General features: G+C 36.4%; 1 protein-coding gene across 1 annotated transcript in view; it reads right to left on the bottom strand.

Moving 5' to 3' along the window:
* LOC145685788 (epoxide hydrolase 4-like) overlaps window positions 1-20,355 on the bottom strand; it is a 104,173-nt gene that overhangs the window by 33,586 nt on the left and 50,232 nt on the right. Inside the window, exons 2-5 of the mRNA XM_081758318.1 lie at window positions 18,974-19,098; window positions 8,238-8,350; window positions 6,771-6,933; window positions 5,761-5,918 (exon numbers count right to left, since the gene is read on the bottom strand). Of these exons, the coding sequence (XP_081614444.1) occupies window positions 5,761-5,918; window positions 6,771-6,933; window positions 8,238-8,350; window positions 18,974-19,098 (559 nt within the window). The remainder of the gene's footprint in view (window positions 1-5,760; window positions 5,919-6,770; window positions 6,934-8,237; window positions 8,351-18,973; window positions 19,099-20,355) is intronic.

The following is a 20,355-nucleotide window of genomic DNA, read 5'->3' as shown; positions in this document are numbered from 1 at the left end:
ATTATATATTCAGTTGAAACTCAAGTTGGGGATGAAACACAAATATTTTTGAATCTGCATTGATAAACCTAAAGATTCACTTGGACTGGAATTTCTTTAACAAACAAATAAATAAATAAATGAATAAAATAAAATTAGCAGTGGCGGCTCTTGAGAGAAGTCACATAATTCGAAAATACAATTTTATCACTTTAAACTACGGAAAAAATTACCTAATGGACTTACCCTTATATAGTATTCCCGCGTGTAATCGCTAACACTCTTGCCTTCGGTGCGTGCGATCCCGGGTCCGATTCCCAATAGGGATCATCATCATAGGTATTCTGCCATTATTGACAGGTCACTTGCTGCAACTGAGAAGCTTCCATGCTCCATGGTCTTCGGCTAACCTCTTCATCTTTACGTACAAGTCTATTCATTGTAGTCTCCTCCGAACTCTCCCTCTTTTTCATGCAACCATAACCTCTAGAACACCCCTCATGATACAGTTCCTTCTTAGCCAATGTCCCATCCAGTTTATCTTCCTCTTCTTAATATCTAAAACTGATCCTTTTTCCCCTACAATTTCTAACACCGTCTCATTTGTTTTCAGCTCGACTCAGCTAATTTCCTCCATTCTTCTCTAAACCCACATTTCGAAAACTTCCAGTCGTTTTTCATCATTTTTGCGTAATGTCCATGTTTCCGATTTATACAGTACAATAATTTACACGAAGCATTTTATGAGTTTTTCTCAACTCTTTATTTAAAGTTCCACAAAATAGACTTCTCTTTCTTCTAAAGGCTTCTTTCGCCATTCCTATCCTTGCTTTTATTTCACGTTCGCACTTCATAGCATCACTAATAATACTACCAGGTATCGAAAACTAGTTACCTGTTCTATGTTCTTCTCTTCTACTTCTATATTTGACACCGGCTGCTTAGTTTCGATCACCATGGATTTTGTTTTTTTAATTTATTTTCGTTCCATATTCTTTACAGCCCTTCGTCAAGTTTACTAACATCTGCAAATCGTATACACCTTATCATTCTGTCTCCTACGGAAATACCGTCTTAATTGCGTAGTCCCATTTTCACTATCTGTTGTAGATAGATATTAAATAACGTTGGCGAAAGACAGTATCCCTGTCGAAATTCCCTTCCAATTTCACACTTCTCTGTCATTTCCTCCCCTACGGTCGAAAAAGTGTAAAAGATTTTTCACGTCAGCCATCTTGAATGACCTTTCCTGCATTTTCCTCATTCACCCCAGGCAAGTAACAGGATGGTACCTCACATAATGGTCCCAGGTAGCTCGTTTCCTTCCCCCATTCCTTTCTTTCTTCCCATTTTCCCGAGCAGTGTGATTGCCGAGTAACGTCATCCCTCATACGTAACGGGCTAACATGGCAACAGATGTTTAAAAGGCCAGAAATCTAATCCTAATCGTTATTCTTCTATACAACAACAGGGTTCATACAAAAATATTGAACTCAATTTCCCTGAATTTCCCAAGTTTTCCAGGTATTAATTTTGCAATTTCCAGGTATAGTGCAAGAAACTAACAGTAAGAGAACACATAAATTTTAAGAATAATATATTGAAGAATGGCCACTCATCTCCCCAATGAACGCAATTAAATATTGAGTCACAAGAAAATAAATAATTAAAATAAATAAAATTTAAAATATCTAAAACTTCGTTCTATACTTGAACACAAGCAAAATATACAAAATTATTGAACTCAATCTCCCTTATATTTTCAGATTTTTTACTAGATACGATCGATTTTTCCTGAATTATCCAGGATTTTTCTTCCAAAATCAATTTCCCTGAGATTTCTAGGTTATCCAGGTTTTCCGGTAGTGTATAAATCCTGAACAGTTTGAGAATCAGGGAAGTTTTCTTTCTTCAGTTTGAAGTGATAAAATTTAATTTTGATTGACGTGACTTCTCCCAATTGATACGTTTAGCAAATATTGATTTTAAACACATAGTTTGTAGTATCCAGCAAAGATTATGAGTTACCAGCATATTTTACTAGATTTTCCAGCATACTAGCAACATATGCTGGAAACCAGTAAGATACACTGGATTATTTTCCCCGCTAATACCAGCGTCTGTTGCTGGTCCGGTAATTTCCAGCAAGAAAACCAGAACTTTCAGAAAAAAAAAAAAAGCATGTTTCAGCACGATTTTTTTGCTGGTTTCAACAAAAATTTCAACCTGGAAAGAGAAGCCACTGAAAATTAGAAGGTACTCTATGTTGTATATCTTCTAATTTTCAACATCTATTTACAGGATATGTAACATACATTTTCAAAACAAACTCGCACTCACACCACCTGGAACATTAATTGTTAAACGTTCACTTGGAAGAACACTTCTCTTAAAAAAAAAAAAAAAAAAAAAAAAAAAAAAAAAAAAAAAAAAAAGACGTTTTTATTTTATATTACGAGTTTTCTAATACATAATAATGTGAAATCAAACCGCTATATGTGGAAACAGATACTTATTCTTCTTTCTTTTTTCAACATTGGAAAGAAAGGTTAACCGAGATCTTTAAAACCAATGAAGCATCGGAGTGTAATATCGTATAATAACAACTTCTTCCAAGGTACAGAAATGTTAATAGTAATATGAATACATAAAGAAATGTAAAAATTCCTTAATGGATACGCACTGAGAAAAACGACAAGCAGTCGTTGAAACGTATACGGAAAAGTGAAAAACACGGGTGCTTGAGTGTTTCGAGATCATATTTTATTATTCACTATACATCTTATGAGTTCATTAAACAAAAACTAATGGTACTGTGGGGGGGGGGAGGGGAGAAACTGATAAACTGAAGCTTCTACTAATTGGTAAATCTGGAAAACTAAGATGTTTTTTCGGAGTGAAATCATTGTTAAAGAGACTATAAAAGCAATAAGAGATTATAAAACTGAGTACCAATTATGAATCATGTTTATACAAATTGAACAGAAAATTTCAATACAAGGAAAGAAGAGTCCCAAATGTTTGCAGATAATTCTGTACCTCACCCCAAAATCATCGAAAACTAAAAACTATCCGAGTATTTTTTTTTTCACCGAATGACCACATACGAAATATTATGTCATGAAGGAAATCACAATTGCGAATTGTTCTCGTAAAACTGGATTTTCTGTATCAGAAGATAAAGTATGAGGAATAGGAATGTAATGGGTTGTATATGGAAGTATACAGCGAATAGCCCCTTTATATATATGATGATGTAAAAATGGCGCCCACGGAGCACTATTCTACAGGCCAAAATAAAGTGAAAATGTTATGACGGAATATCCTCTGGGGCCTCCTTCACCCGCTTTGAGAAATAAAAATTTCACTATGTTGCAAAATCGCATATTAACTTAGAACCATTAGCATTCCTCTACAAATACGCCAGTTACATCGATTGTTAACATAATAAGTGGTGCTAGTGTCAACGTATATTGACTTTAACTGTCACCAGACAAGAATCGATGTAATCATTTAATGAATTGGTAGATCTAATCTATGGTTCTTTATCTGCAACTTTGCCACATAGTGCAATTCGCGTCTCCAGACGAGGGCCACAAACGTATACAAATATATATATTTTTTGGTTTATTTTGACTTGTAGAATAGTGCCCTGTGGACCGTGGGTGAAATTTTTTGAACACCCGATATAAAATCCAGCGTTATCTCCCCTTCAATTTACGGAAGAACGAGCGTACATCGGGATAGGTATACGCTTTATATTTGTAAACAGTCTAGCGTATACCAACCATAATTTCTAGCATTACATCACTGCTGAGGATATTAATGAGCCTGAGCCTGAATCTGAAGAATGAAAGGAGAAATAGAACTTCTTTTTCGCGAGATTTCAGAACCTTCACTAGCGTATTGGAATTAGCTACGTTCGTAACATTATCGCCTACTAGTTGCTGCATCGTCGCTATTTCGTGGTGGTGGCGAATTTCAGAACTAAAGCAAGTGAATGAAAAAGGCACAAGACCTAAACGGCACAGGACCTAAAAATCATTTCGCGGCACAAGTTCTAAACGACACAAGTCCTAAAAATCATTTCGCGGCACAAGTCCTAAACGACATAAGTCCTAAACGGCACAAGACCTAAAATTTAGGTCTAATGCCTATATTTTTAGAACTTATGCCGTTTAGGACTTATCAATGTCACCCAGATGACCACGTAATGATACTTAAATACCCTACAAATACGGAAATCGATACACTAATTGTATCAGAAGAGGATTAAGAGCAGAATGAGATGAACAACGAAACACCGCAACCAGGGACAAGAATCGCAATTTAATTCCAGGTTTTTGATGTTTTGGTCACTTTTCGAACCGATACTCATGGGCAGTCATGTGTTGAAAATGAAGTATTCAGTGCAACGAACGTTCGGGAAGAAAGAAAAAAAAATGTATCAAAACGAAACACAATCACAACTGACAGACTTTTTTAAAGAGAATAAATTTGCTACCACCAAAAGTTTTACTCTTGTTCCGTAGTTAATCAACTGCAGTAGAATTATTTGTATCTATGAAATTACTTTTTAAGATTATGATTTTCTTTTTACAAAATAATAATTATACAGCAATTAATACAGTAAGTGGCAAAACAAACAGCACTGAAATCATAACGTTGACATTTATTTATTTGTTGTGCAACATAATGAAACATAAGAAATGTTGTCAAATGGATGTCAGCTAAATGTAATTCAACACACATTGTAAATTTAAAAGGAATCGCGCCTGTACATCATGTGTTCAAAATCTTAACCATTAAGTCGCACACATTCTTCATAGCGGTCCTGTAGATCGATGAACATCTTCGTTAACACGGGCTGCTGGAACAACAAAGCAAATGACAGAATCTTCCCTCTTAACTCCGGTATAGTGGTAGGAGGCTATCTGTTCGGAAAATTGCTTCCTTCAGCGTACCCCATATGTAAGCATCTGGAGCCGTGAGGTTAGGGGGAGTAGGAAGGATACGAAAAATCTGTTGAACGAGAAATCAAGCGATGCCCAAACTCTTGTGGGCAGAAGGATAAGTTACTCACTTGCAGTGTGGGCAATAGCTCCGTCTTGCTGCATCCACTGTTGTTGTAACGACAGATTTTTAGTGCGGCAAAACCCGCGTAAATCATTCAAGAATGGGTCAATAATCAACTGTCACTTGATTGTAGCGATCAAGGTACACATGATTTTCATTACTGAATTATATGTTGAAGAAATCTTCATTTTCATATACCATAATTAACACTCCAAAGCAATACAGTAGATGTGCGCTCCCACCTTCTGCAGTGAGATGCTGCCCCACACTGTATGAGCGGAAATAGTGCTAGACAATAAACACCTTCTCCTCTGTTGAGAGTAATATTATCTTCGCGCCAACTACACACTCGCTAGTCCACACACAACTGAGCACACATGTGGCGCTCACAGCTCATTGCACCTGCGCGCCATCTGTACGTGAATTTCAGTAGTTTGTTTTGCCGCATACTGTATTATATGTTGAGTACCACAAATGCGTAGTAGTACCATAGCATTACCTGTAGCAATGGTAGTAATAGTATCCTAACTCATAGTAACTGTTACAAGGATTACTTTGTTTACAACTGTCTGATTTGTTTTAGTGATAGGGTTACGTAAGATTTTCATTTACCATATCTCAAACTTTCTGCATACAGAAACATTTTGAATTTCTGAAAACGCTTTGAGATATCTCAAGTTTGACTGTATATTATATATTAATTACCTTTTCTGGAGAACACATATTTATAAGCTTCAAGTGCAGCATCATTATCAGTTGTATTCTTTCTTATTACGTGTGGAAAACATTCATTAATAATTACCAGATCTTGTTTCAGAGCGTCTATTTCTGGCAGATATGGAAGCTGGCTAAAATGAACCCACCTGCAAAAGACAATAATGATTTATTAACCTACGTGAATTAAACAAAAGGATTCTAAGATCTGAACAAAGGAATATTGAAGTAGGCATGCATATAATATATAGTCGCCAATTTTTAAGTAACTAACTGGAAGGAATTCCGCACACACTCAGATCAGTTTAAGATGTGTGTGGAATCAGCAGGCTCACCTAATGTCCCAACCTGTCCCTCTCAATGGTGCAAACGGGCAATTTCTTTTCCTTTCAATGATGAAACCTTATAGATCTCACAGGGTTCCAGTAATAATAGAAAGGCAGACAGAGTGGACAAGTCGCCAACATGCTTGGCCAGCATGATGATCTTTTGACCATATAACTCCAGTGTAATTTGCAGTGCAACGAATCAAGCATCTGATCATATATTAATAAGAAGGACTGTAATAATAATAAAATGTTATGTAAATTTTCTAACCTTACATTACAAAAATATTTATTTTACACGAATCATTATTTTGTGTATGGTGTGAACAAGGGCGCCCATCAGGAGGGCAAGGTGAGGCGCTCTCCCCCCCCCCCAACAAGAGGAAATTGAACTTGGGAATATTGAAAACCCAATAGAATTTTTACATTAGTTACAGCAAAATTTGAAACTATATTTGAAACGTCGCTTATACTTGCCCCCCTCCCCTTGGAAACCACAACATGGGCGCCCTTGGGTGTGAATGTGGAAAACTTTACTCCGCATGGCTGGCCTGAAAAAGCTTCTACAGTTTTTCGACCTAGTGTCCCCACCATGAATCGAGCCCGGGACAGCTTGCACCAAAGGCGAGACCATTAGAAAAAAAGAAAGAAAACACTGCATCGAAGAATACTCACCTCATGTTGAAAAGACAAGAAGTAGGGACTTCCTTCCAATATAAGTTAGGATGCGCACAGGAAATAGCAACAAATTTTTCCACCATATCAGGATACTGATGGACGAAGTACCAACCCAGTAAAGCGCCTAAATCGTGTCCAATAATTGTGCAACGCTTTTCACCTTAAAAAAAAAAAAAATAAAATAAAATAAAATAAAAAAAATGGTTATAATCATCTGTTGCATATGTATCTTTCAATTAGTAGTTGCTTTAAAATTACACACTCTCCCTCCAGAGTAAAAGTACAATAATGTCAAGAGTCCTATCTTTAATAAGTTAGGTTTTCAGAAAGAAAAAAATACTATTGTACGGTCGCTAGCAAAAGTGAAATCCTACATATATTTTTGATAATGTTGGAGCGAACGAACTAGTACGTACTAGAGCAATTTGAAAACTTTTCTAAATGATTCACAGATGGCAGTACTAATTCCAAACTAAGTGTGGAAAATACGCTAGAGGACTCAGTTTCATCATTTTCTGTTACTACGTGGACATCTGAGTTTAAACTTGGTAATGAAGGCATAGACGACCAAAATCTGTCCATACAGCAGTCATTATTGAAAAAGTGAAATATGGTACTCTAGGACCGCTAATTAAAGGTGAGAGATATTGCAGAACTCTAGATAATTTAGGTGCGAATGAAGCAGAAACTTTGCACGATGGGTGCCAGCACTTCTGACACTTGACCAATAACGTCAATTGCAATCTCTAAGGACAGTTAAGCCCGTTTTAAGAAAATACAACTTATTTTGTTTATCTATTCAGTCACCCATCAAACAGGCGTACACTACTCACTCCGCAAACGAAACAACAGTCAAAACAATGAAAAAGCCTGACTTTCTACCTCCAAAGAAGTACTGTGTACCGGTAAAATCGTGGCTTCAGTTTTATGGGATACAAAAAGTATCTTTCTCATCGAATATCTTCCACCTGGTAAACATCGCCACTGAATAGTATACAGAGTTTTTGCACCAACTGAAGAAGAAGAAGAAGAAGAAGTAGTGGTAGTAGTAGTAATAATAATAGTAGTAGTAGTAGTAGTAGTAGTAATAGTAGTAGTAGTAGTAGTAGTGGTGTTAATAATAATAATCATCATCATCACAACAATTTTTCTATTTTCATATACAGAGATATACACTTTTACTAGTGACTGTACATAGTTCCCGGCGTTGATACTTTTGTCATTTTCTCCCCTATTTTTAAACCACCATAACTAGGGGTCAAAAAGTCAAAAGCTAGAGAAGCAATAACATAAGGATTAAATGCTAAAATAAGTGAGATAATCAGTAAAATTGCTGAGTGTGTTTCTATATCAACTGAATTATAATAAAAGGTTACTGGAATTTCAAGAAAGGTACCACATCTCTTATTACCCCTCACAATAACGAAATGTTAACATCTAAGAAGCATCTGTAAACCATCTTACCCACAGCAAAAATGAATTCTTTGAGTTCCTCTAGTAAGACATCTATACGATAGCTCTTGCGAGGAAGAGGTTTATCAGAATCTCCAAATCCTTTTAAATCTAAAGCAATCACCCTGGAAAGTAATAATAATAATTGTTTCATTAAAATTCTAAGTGAATTGGGATATTATGATGAAAGTGCTATATAGAAGGCTCAGATATTAATGGAGTGATGATTTATAACAAACATATATACGAGGCATCAGGGCCGTGCCGTGGGGGGAAGCGAGCGGGGCGACGGTCCCGGGCGCCGAAGTAAGGGGGGCGAAAAATTCGGGAGAAAAAAGGAAAAAGATACGAAAAATTGTTTGGAATATATGTATGGGGGCGCCGTCGTATACTCTCGCCCCGGGCGCCGATTTTCCACGGCACGGCCCTGCGAGGCATGTCCGCAGAGTAAGTACCGTTTAGAAAAAATATATATACTAAAACAGCTTTGTTCAAGCCAGATTTATTTTTGGATCAAAAGATCCAATGTATTTCAATTAAAAATTTTCTTGTAAGGCTTATATATAGAGAATTACGTATAGCGTAGACAGAACCCAAACTATCATTCCTTTCCGTAGAAAATGCCAAAACTTAATTTAGGGAGCATTCAAAAATTTTGTGGCCCCTGAACCAAAAACTAACTGCTGGCCAAGATCGCAATCTTTTGGTCCTTTTTTTTTTTTTTGGATCATTTCTAAAATTCTTGTTACAGGAAAGACTACATCTTCAACTATTTTTCGACAGTTTCCACCAAGAGCGGGTGACCAACTTGTGCAAATCTTCCTCAACGATATACATCCTGCGAGTGAACTCACCGTTTCATTTGAATGCCACCGCAGCGCTAGTGCGGTGCTCCGCGCATGCGTGCTAGTTTCACTGGTTCATTCTCTCTCTCCACTGATGCAAATACGGTCGAGTTGTGGCGAGTGTACTGTATCCTGTGATCCCGCCGACTGTGTTTAAAACAACTGCTGAACCCGCCGACTGAAATTCATCGTCAAATTGTAGTGTGTCACGGTGACAACGCAATCAGTGATGGAATGGTGCGAAAGTGGGTGAGGCAGCTCAATGAAGGGCGGACAAATGTTTACGACGAACCGCGAAGTGGGGTTATGGTTGTCTTCACTTTCGGGCTGTTTCTTTCAGGAAGGTTTGCACAAGTTGCTCACCCACTATGATGAGTGTTTGAACATTGGTGGAAACTAAGTAAAAAAAAATAGTGTAAAGTGTGCTCTTTCATGTAAAAATAAATTTAGCTTGAACAAACCTGTTTTATTACATTTTTTTTTTTTAAAAAAACGGTATTTACTTTCCGGACACGCCTCGTAAAAAAGAGAAAAAAATTGATAGAATAAATGACAGAGGATAGAACACTTAGAAATAGAATTCAATAGAATCCTTTAAACCAAAATTATTCAACCAACATTACATTTCCGTGTTCCGGTATAAAGATAAGAAATTATCCTAATGTACACACACACACACACACAAACACACAAAATCCTTGCAAATCATGGTGATGAAATGACAATACATAAAAAACAACATGTATGTTTTTCAAATCCTATATACTAGTAGTTTATAGAATGGGCACCCGAGGGGTGGGAGGGAAGGGGGCTCCCTTGGCTCACGAAAATGTATATGTAATATAGTAAACCATGTATATTAAATACCAGAAATGCCAGATGTAATATAGCTACTATGGAAATGCTCTCCTCCCTAGAAAATTTTCTTCTAGCGCCCCTGGTTTATAGTACTCAGTGATGAAAATTTTCCCGGAAAATTTTCCGATTCATAAAAGCATACTCCACTTATTCCTACATCGTTGTTTAGTCGAGATGTGAGGTGGAAAATTTTCTTCTATATTTTTCCGGAAAATTTTGCGTTCTTAACAAATATCAGTGATTAAGTAACAATTCGTCAGTATTCATAAAATTGATTGAATTCATATATAGAAACGTTAAAAAGTGAAAGATCATTTAAAGAATCTGAAAATTTTCATGGCTCAGACAATTTTCAGTACGATGTAAGAACTAGTGGAACAATTTTCCATGAATCGAAAAAATTGTTTGTCCTGTACAATGAAAATTTTCCGATTCATAAAAACATATTCCACTTATTCCTGCATCGTTGTCTAGTTAAGATGTGAGGTGGGAATTTTTCTTCTATATTTTTCCGGAAATTTTTCCGTTCTTAACAAATATCAGTGATTAAGTAACAATTCGTCAGTATTCATAAAATTGATTGAATTCATATATGGAAATGTTAAAAAGTGAAAAATCGTTTAAAGAATCTGAAAACTTTCATGACTTAGATAATTTTCAGTACTATGTAGGAACAAGTGGAACAATTTTTCATGAATCGAAAAATTGTCTGTCCTGTACAGTGATTAAAATTTTCCGGAAAATATTGAAACGGAAAATTTTCCGATTCGTAAAAGAATAGTCCACTTATTCCTACATCGTTGATGTGAGGTGAAAAATTTTCTTCTATAGAGAGAGAGAAAAACTGGTAAAATTTTATTTCCCAACTTAAAATACAAAATTTTCCGCTTCCCGAAAGCTAATTGGAAAATTATAATTTGTTGCTGACTAACTTTCCTCTACTGAAATTCAATTTCGTAGCTCTATGACAAGTTAAATATAGTGGAAAATTTTCCACCGAACATCACTATACATAATATCCAAGTTTGTCAGGCCTATGAAAAGTGTTTTCCACTTGTTTCTACATCGTGATTAAAATTTTCCGATCTATGAAAATTCCTCTCACTTGTTTCTACAGAGCAATAAAACTTTCCGATTTAGAAAACAGTTGTTTTACTTCTTGCTTCGAAATGATGAAAACTTTCCGACTCATAAAAAAATCTTCAATTTTTCCATATAAGGCAGGAAATATTTCGATTCATGAACAATTGTTTAACTTGTTCCTACATAGTACTGAAAATTGTCTGAGCCATGAAAATTTTCAGATTCTTTAAACGATCTTTCAGTTTTTAACATTTCTATACATGAATTGAATCAATTTCATGATTGCTGAGGAATTGTTACTTAATTACTGATATTCTTTTAGAACGGAAAATTTTCCGGAAAAATATAGCGGAAAATTTTCCGAAATGGAAAATTTTCCGCCTCACATCACTAATAGTACTACTGGTTTAGGAAGTCGTCATGCTTTTGCAAATACATCTGCTTCGACAAGAAAACGGAAATAAATGTATTTGTCAATATAATTGATTGGAATGGGGTCACTTTTGTCTAAATATTTTATACTCCCTGGTAATTTAGGAAAAGGGTAATTTCTGGTCTTCATACCGGTAAAAAGATAAAAAGATAAAGTGAATATACTTGTCAAATAATATGGCTCTTATTGCGAAATCTGAATAAGTAACTAACAAGATTAAAATTATATGAGCGCATGAGAGAATAATTCAAATTAACAAAAAATTGGCTACTTACCAATGAATCCTCCCTTGGGAAGCCTAAATATTTTTCATATGTTTCGGAACGCCACGCTGATTTCTTCTTCAGTGGCAAGGTAACAAAGATAAAAACGGATATTTTCATTCTTTATTCATAAATATAAACCAGCTTTAAATCTGGATACTGGCAAAATTGATAGAATTTGGTTACTTATATTTGGTTTGGTGCATATTTTGAAACTGGCAATAGTGACGTAACAAAGAAACCGCGGTTCCTTCGATTCAATTCACTCTTTTTGCGCTTTGCTCTGCTCGTGACATTTCAGGATCCATTCTTTACATTACATTTATTTATTTAGTGCTATGAATTCCTTGTTTTACACCTTTTATCTCCTATCCGTTTTTATCATTGTTACCACTGAAGAAGAAACCAGCGCGGCGTTCCGAAATATTATTAAAAATATTTAGGTTTTCCAAGAAAGGATTCATTGGTAAGTAGCCAATTTTTTGTTAAATTAACAAGATGTTAGGAACTTCTCTGAAAAGGAAGCTGTGGAAACAACAAGCGTTGAAGGCGGGAAATATAATACAAAGACTTGTTTTAGGTATCTATATATTATTATTATTGTCGAAGTGACGAGCGTTAGAATTTTGACAGATAGCAAATCTGAGAGACAGAACAATATGCAAAGTTGCCGGACGTTATACATAGTAACATGACACCTATAAGTTTGGAGTTTCATGCTGCGATACCGCCGAAAACTAAGACTTTCGCGGAATTTTACTTACAAATGTTGCAAACTTTATTTATTTATTATATATTTAATTTACTTTTTTTGCATTAATCATTTTCTTAAAGGAGCAGTTCGAGTTAAAAACAAGTTTGGTGCAATAGAAAGAGAAACAAAAAATAAGAGACCCGTATTTTTTTATATCTTGATAGGCCGTCTCGTTCAGCTTCTACAGGCATTTGTTTTTGATGAATCGTAAATGGTGACGTCATTGGTGGGACGCGAGAAACTCAATGTGAGTCAGCAACCACTTCCTTGTAAGCAGCTGATAAACCTTTAATAGTGCATTGGATTTAATAGATTGTGTTTTGGATTTGTTAGCAGTCTTGCTCTCTGTTGAATTCTTGAGGGAAGTTTTTGTTAGTTGTTTTTCCTATAGCATTAGTATAAAAAAGAGTAGAGAGAGAGCAGTAATTACGTTTGTTGTGCGAAACAGTGTTTCTTCCAGACATGTTTTTAGGGTGGCACTGTCTCCCGGAGCTCTGAGAGATTCCCCCGGAGGAGACCAAAATAATACGTCTATAATGTAATAAATATAATAGTACTGTGTAAAAATAATGTGCCTCTCCGAATACTAACAGTAAGTGTCCCCCATCCGGAATTTTTTTTCCTGAAAGAAACACAAGTGTGAAGTAGGAAACACATGTTAGTACAGCGCGTGCTGTATCTGTGAAGTGAAGTAGAAATGCCTAACACCTGCTGTGTTTTCGGTTGTAATTGTTGAGCAATTAAAGCTGAGGACGTAAAGTATCTTTTCTTACGTTTCTAAGTTGTGAGAAATCACCAGATCGATATAAATTATGGCCCAAGAAAATCAATGAAAAAAAAAAAAAGAAAGAAAGAAATAAACCAAATAAAATCACTCGTGTTCCAAACATCTTGAAGAGCTTGTCTTCGAGAAGTCAAGTTTACTGAAAGAAAAGTTAATGCCAGTGGCGGATCTAGGCTGGGGCCGGGGGCCTAGGCCCCCCAGTTTTTGAGTGACAAAATTGATTTAAGCTATTATTTAGATATTTTTGAAAGTTTTTAGTAAACATGATGTACATATCATAGTCTGAGTTCTGACCCCCCCTGAGTTTTTACCGTCTACATCCACTTCTGGCTAATGCCAGGATAATTATTTACACGCAAACTGAGAAAGAATGCTATTCCAACTATATTATTGAAAGGTTTAAAATCCGAGCCATTGAACAAGCACCGATCTATGTCCAGTTACCAACATACAAATATCGTACAAGACGCAATTGATGGTTGTAGTCAAGACGAAGCATTAGAGGGTAATAGAGACGATATCACTCATGATTCTGAAGATATTGCTTTAAAAATAAGCTATACAATATGAATTAGGGAGTGAAATATACCGGCTTGTAGAAGGAATCAGTGACGATGACTGTTCCTCAAGACATTGATCCATCGTTTAATTTCTCTGTATCATGTGACAATAATGATGAAACGGGTGATGAGAGTTGTTCCGCGGACAGCTATGAGAATAAAAGAAATTTAACCGGTGAAGTGTTTTTCGTATTCTGGCAAATTTTACAGATGTTATTTCATTTATGCCTCATATGTTACGCTCCTGTACATACCTTGAAGCACAAAATTATAAGGTCAGCGTTAAAAATTGCAACAAAACGTGAAAATGAACATACTTATGTTTGGGAATCGGAAGAATAATTAAAGAAAAGGTACTTAGGTGTTGCAGCAATCTCGTCCGCCATCTATTTACATATTGGTTTCGATCTTTTTTTTTTTTTAAACGCTAAACTCATGCTTTATAGGATACGTTTTATAATATAAAAACGTTTGTACAGCCCACCATCAGATATCATTTTCTACATGCAGATGATATTTGTAAGTCTTTGCAATCAGTTCTGGAAAAGGAAACCGCACGTAGAACGTGCCACCGCACCTCTCACAAACGAAATGCTTGGCACTGTGTAGTATGTAAGCCTGCTCTCGCTCTTTGCCCACCTATGACGTCATCACAAAATCTTTCTTCCTCTGTTACTCGCTAACGACTGAACGTATCGCGATCAAACAAACACCATTCCTTTTAGAATTTTCAACTCTACAAATGGAAATGAATTGTAAAAAATGCATTTCTAAGTCGAACTGCTCCTTTAATGTTTACATTTTTAGAAAAGATGGAGAAATATATTCTTGATACTTGTTGGCATTTACATAGTTCCATTACCTCAAGCAATCAAACTTTTATGTTGTTTTAAAAATTAGTACTAGACATATTAGTATACGTAAGTAACGGGCCAAATTAAAAACATCAGTCAAGGAATACAGGCAGCTTTCAAATTTTCCTTTCCCCCTTCCCCCACTACTCTACCGTTGATTCTCTCTCTCAAGAGAAAATTTACTTATTTATTTAGGTACTTATTAGCATTTGTATATTCCAAAACAGTAATTTCCCCCCCCCCCAAAAAAAAAAAAAAAAACATATAGACACTAAAAGCTATTAACAACAACATATGTATAATATAGAAAATAATACAAACACGAAAATACACGCAAAAGAAGCATTACTACTATAGTCTTACCAAAATACGATAAGCTCTTGAAGTTCTCTCTTCAGTTCACATTCCAAGTCAGAGAGCAGGTCTACATCACTAGCACCAACGACATAACTATGCAGTATGTTACACGATTCTTATTATTACACGCGAATATTTGTGGATGCTAATTCTTGAAGCTGGTGGATAAGAAAGAAAAAAAAAAGCCTATCTGGACTTCCCATTTGGTGCATGAAGGCATATTCTCTCCAATAAATGAGAACAGTTGATTTCTGATTTAAATTTTCTGCTGAGAAAGGCCAAGTCTATTTTTATTCTTCTATTGTTCAATGAACTTAAACTTGAATCTTACCGTAGTTACATAGTTGACCCTATGATATTTTTTTTTTTTATTTTTATTTTTTATTTTATTTAACAATCACCAGATACAGTTCAGAGGCCATTTTACACTGGATATTTAACAACAATGGAAAGGATTTTGGGAAGGTATCAGCCAGGGCCTGTTTAGTAGGTACCATCTCGGCATTTGCCTGGTAGGACTGAGGAAAACCCTGGAAAACCCCAGTCAGGATGGTCGGCAGCGGGAATCGAACCCGCGACCTCCCGAATGCAAAGCCAACCCTCTACCACTTCAGCTACTTCGCTCGGTAAATATTCAACCAGAGCATCAGAAATTATTCTTTTATGTCATTGCCAAGTTAACACCTACTTCTTTTTAAAAAGTTTCCCTTCACTTATAAACGTCACCTCCGTGAAAATATCCGAATTCATCTCTGGCTTGCATGATGCTAGTGCAATCTGGATCGACAATTAACCCATACGACAAGCTGTAGTTGCGTGAAGTATTTAAACGATTAAATAATACGACGATCAAAAATTACGAAGTGAAGCCGGTCAATATAAATAAAAGTAGTATGTTTTCTTTTATCCTTACAGTTTATTTTTTTTAAATATAGGTTTGATAATGTTCATATAGTGGACTCCTATAGGGTATTTAAATATAATTTATACTATTACACACTTACAGCAGGACATTTACGAGGGACGGGATATATTTTTTCCCCCTTCGCCACGACAAAGATGTGAAAAATTCCACAATGATAGGTTGGGATCCCACTAGTGTGAGCTAATTTGTGTCTTTACAGATCAAATTGATTTTACGGCTAGAAAATTAGGTGGCGGCAACATGTTGGACAAATTAAATACCAACTTGTGATTAGATTTCTTCACCTTCAAGAAAGAGAGAACTCAAATGTACTTGTAAAGTACACGGGATGACTAAAGAGAAGGTCGTCCCTCAATGGCTACAGACCCAAGTATGATGGCAGAAGCTCCGCAGCTAGTGCTTGAAGATAGACGAGTGATTGTTAGTTGCTTAGCTAGGCAGATGAACACTAGTATGGACTACATTCACCCATATATGCCATTCTGCATATAAGCAACGTAGCAGCAAGGTGAGTACTTTGATTGTTAACACCTTCTTTAAAACAGCAATGTATGCACTGGAGCTATTCAGCCGGTTCGCACCGGTTCACTAGAACCGGTTGTTAAAATATTTCTAGTTCGCAGAATAATTTGTTATGCCCAGACATAACGGTAAATATTACCCAGTTATATACCCAGGAACAGTAAATTTTAGTTTTACTATCTTTGTTTTTAGTAATTCTTACAGCTACAAGATTAAATAAATGATATCTCAGAAAAAGGTATAAGCATTTATTTCTTAATTTCAAATGCTCAGATACTAAGAATGAGAACTGGGATCACATGAGTTTAACGGTGAGGGTTATTTATATTTGAAACGCATACATACCATTATGAATAATTGTCGATCCATTGCTGAATTAAAGCCTTTCCAGAACTTTTTGACAACAATCTATCTTGGATAATTCGTTTCCGAGATATTCACAGTGTTATCTAATTCGTGACATCACCTTGTATTAGGGTGCTGTGTACAGCTCACAGATGACGAGAAAAACCCTAGCAGAAGTAGTGTGACGTAGGTATGGGCTCGCCCACTTTTCGCACGGGAGTTTCAAATGATATCACGGAATAGCACACATATAAGTTTACGCGGAGTGGCAGACGACATCTAAGTATAGACCACACTTCAAAAACCGAAAATGGACTTGACCGTGTCATTGACCTTTCCCCGCTTACCCCTGTTTTAGGGTTCTTCTCGTCATCTGTGAGCTGTATGTCTCTACTTGTCACTTGCGGTACCTAGTAAAAAAAAAAAAAAATGCTTTTGTCTACCCTCTCTCTCTCTATCTATCTATCTATCTATCTATATATATATATATATATATATATATATATATATATATAGAACTGGTTGTTGGAATTTTAAAATAACACCACTGAACGTATACAATGCTCACGGAGTATCTTAGACCTAACCACAAGGATAAGGATATTTTTGTAAACAGTTAGTGACTTTGGATGAATTCTGGGTGTAACTATTTGACCTTCAAGACAAAGAAATGAGTAAAATATAGAAACATAACTTGTCTTCCACCACCCGAAAGGATAAAATACAGCATTTATCTACCAAGGTCTACCGTGTTTTGAGACCATAGAAATATGATACTGATTGATTACTTAACAAAAGGCGGTTACAATCACAGGAATGTATTCCAGGAACCTCCTGCAAAAGTTACAGGATGCTATCAAACCAAAGATATGGGGTTTTCTCTCGAAAGAAAGCAGCAGAAACATTCGTCTTTGTGCGCGAATGTGGCTACGAACCCTTGCCTCACTCACCATATTCACCTGATCTGGTCCGTCCGATTACTTCATCTTCCCAAATATAAAGAAATATTTGTGGGATGGGTGTTTTGCGGATGATGACGAGGACATTAATGCGGTGGAAACCTGGATCATCTGCAACTCAGAAGATTATTATTTGCAAATTAAATGAAATGAAATATTTAAGTTTTACGTCCCACGGTAATGGCGGCTAGACTAAAGGAAACAGTAATGATGAGAAATGAATGAAATGGTGGAATGAAGGAAGTGGGAGGAAAAGAGAGAACCCCGAGGACGGAAGGACGCACACAGTGTTTGTCCACCACAAATCTCACTTGACGAGAGCTGGGATCGAACCAAGGACAGCGTGCACCAGAGATGAACGCTCTAACACAGAGACACCGTGGTCCCAATTATTATTTGCGTCGTTCTGGGAATTCATATCAGAATTGCTATGTTCACTATCACTCAAATGAGTAACTCAATAGTCCTTTCTCTTACACCCTTGACATTTTACATAGACTTCCATTATATTTCCAAACAACATCTCCACAAATGAAATAAAACTTGGATTAACCTATATTACGTACAACAGTTTGTCTTCAAATTACGCCATACTTTCATTACTAATGAAAGTATAAACTTTTTTGATATCGATTACTTATTTAATATTTATATGTTTTTTGATACCACGAAATATACAACTGAATTCCTATCAAACTGTGTAAAGCTGGTTACAATCTATATATATAAAGTGGCGATAATGCAGCTATGGCCATATATTGTTGGACTAAGATATTACACTCACGATTTGCACTGCCCAACTTTGGAAACAAATTTAACGGACATTAAAGTTACTGTTGGAAAAATGAAATGAAATGAAATGAAATATTTTAAGTTTTACGTCCCACGATTATGCCGGATAGGCTAAAGGAGACGGTGATGATGAGAGATGAATGAAATGGTGGAATGAAGAAAGTGGGAGGAAACGGGAGAACCCCGAGAAAACCAACGAGCACGGTGTTTGTCCACCACAAAGTCCACACGGCGCGAGCTGAGATCGAACCAGGGACTCAAGCACCGGAGGTGAACGCTCTACCACTGCGCCACCGCGCCCCAAGTTACTGTTGGATTAAAGAAGAAAAATCTTACTAATGATAAAAGGTGATGATAATTAAAAAAAAAAAGTATTAGCAAAATCGCCTTATGTAGAAAGAACACTTAACGTACCTGTAATGCTGTGAGAGAACAGGAATCTGTTGCCGCCATCCAAACCAACAATCCGGAAATCCATGCAGTAAAAGCACCAGTGGGTTCTCCCGTTCTCCAGATTCCACATAATGAAGTTTTACACCCTGCGAAATAGTAAGTTCTTATTAAACCACCATATTCTACACAATAGGATGCTCTATGACGTATTCAGTACATTTCACCGACATCATTGAATTGAAATTTCTAGTTTTAAAACCAACAATTATGCGTTTTAGGCTAAAGGAGACGGACGGGTGATTAATGAAACTTAACCACGAAGAAATTAAATGTCGACTGAAAGCAGGAAATTCGTGTTATTAATCAATTCAAAATATTTTGTCTTCGCGAAATCTGTTGAAGAATTTGAAGATTAAAATATACAAAACGATAATCATGCCTGTTGTGCTGTATGGTTGCGAAATATGGTCGCTTACTATGAGGAAAGAACGTAGACTGAAAGTGTTTCAGAATAAGATCCTTAGACGAATATTCGGACCCAAAAGGAACGGGAACATGGAATGGCAGAAATTTCATAACGAGGAACTACATCATTTATACGGTTTACCCAACATTGTTAGGGTCGTCAAGTCTAGAAGGCTTAGGTGGGCGGGTCATGTATCTAGCATCTAAGAAAGTAGAAACGCTTTCAAAGTTTTGACTGGAAGACCAATCGGAAAACGACCATTAAGAAGACCTAGGCGCAGATGGGAGGACAATATTAAGATGGATCTCGCAGAGATAGGAATACAAAGTAGAAACTGGATCCAATTGGCTAAGGATAGAAGTCAGTGGAGAGCTTTTGTGAACGCGGCATTAAACCTCCGGGTTCCATAGGCCATAAAATGAGTGAGTTAGTTACATATATAGGGAAGGATTTAGGGGTGTGTGCAAAGGTGCACGTGCACCTCCCTTCGTTGTAAATATACACTACCCTAAGTGATAAGCTAGCAGTGAGTTTTGCTAGCTTCAGTCAATTTTCTGAAGGTTGAAGGATCAGGATTCATCGAGAGCAGTCACTTAGCATTTCCAAGGCAATTCCTTATTCACACCACAGATGCCTAAAGGCATTTTAAAACCTCAAATTTAATTCAAATGTACTAGCAATTATCTGGTGCACCCCCCTCAGAAAATCCTGGATCCGGCCCTATATATATATCAGACATTTTAACCCTTTAGTAGGCAGTGTTGCTCTTAAGCAACATCGCATTCTATTGCGTTATCCGCACAAATTATAAATTCAGTGATAACTTAATTGGCATTATTGCTTTCATATAATATTTATCATATACCGGTACATGATTTGCGGGTCGTTTCTTTAGATACTTGTGGGGCCGCGGTTCCTCAGCGGTAGAGCGTTCACC

This window comes from Thermobia domestica, chromosome 5 (assembly GCF_964235325.1).
Source record: "Thermobia domestica chromosome 5, izTheDome1.hap1.1, whole genome shotgun sequence".
NCBI classification, from domain to species: Eukaryota; Metazoa; Arthropoda; class Insecta; order Zygentoma; family Lepismatidae; genus Thermobia; species Thermobia domestica.
This window is presented reverse-complemented; position numbering and strand designations above follow the sequence as displayed.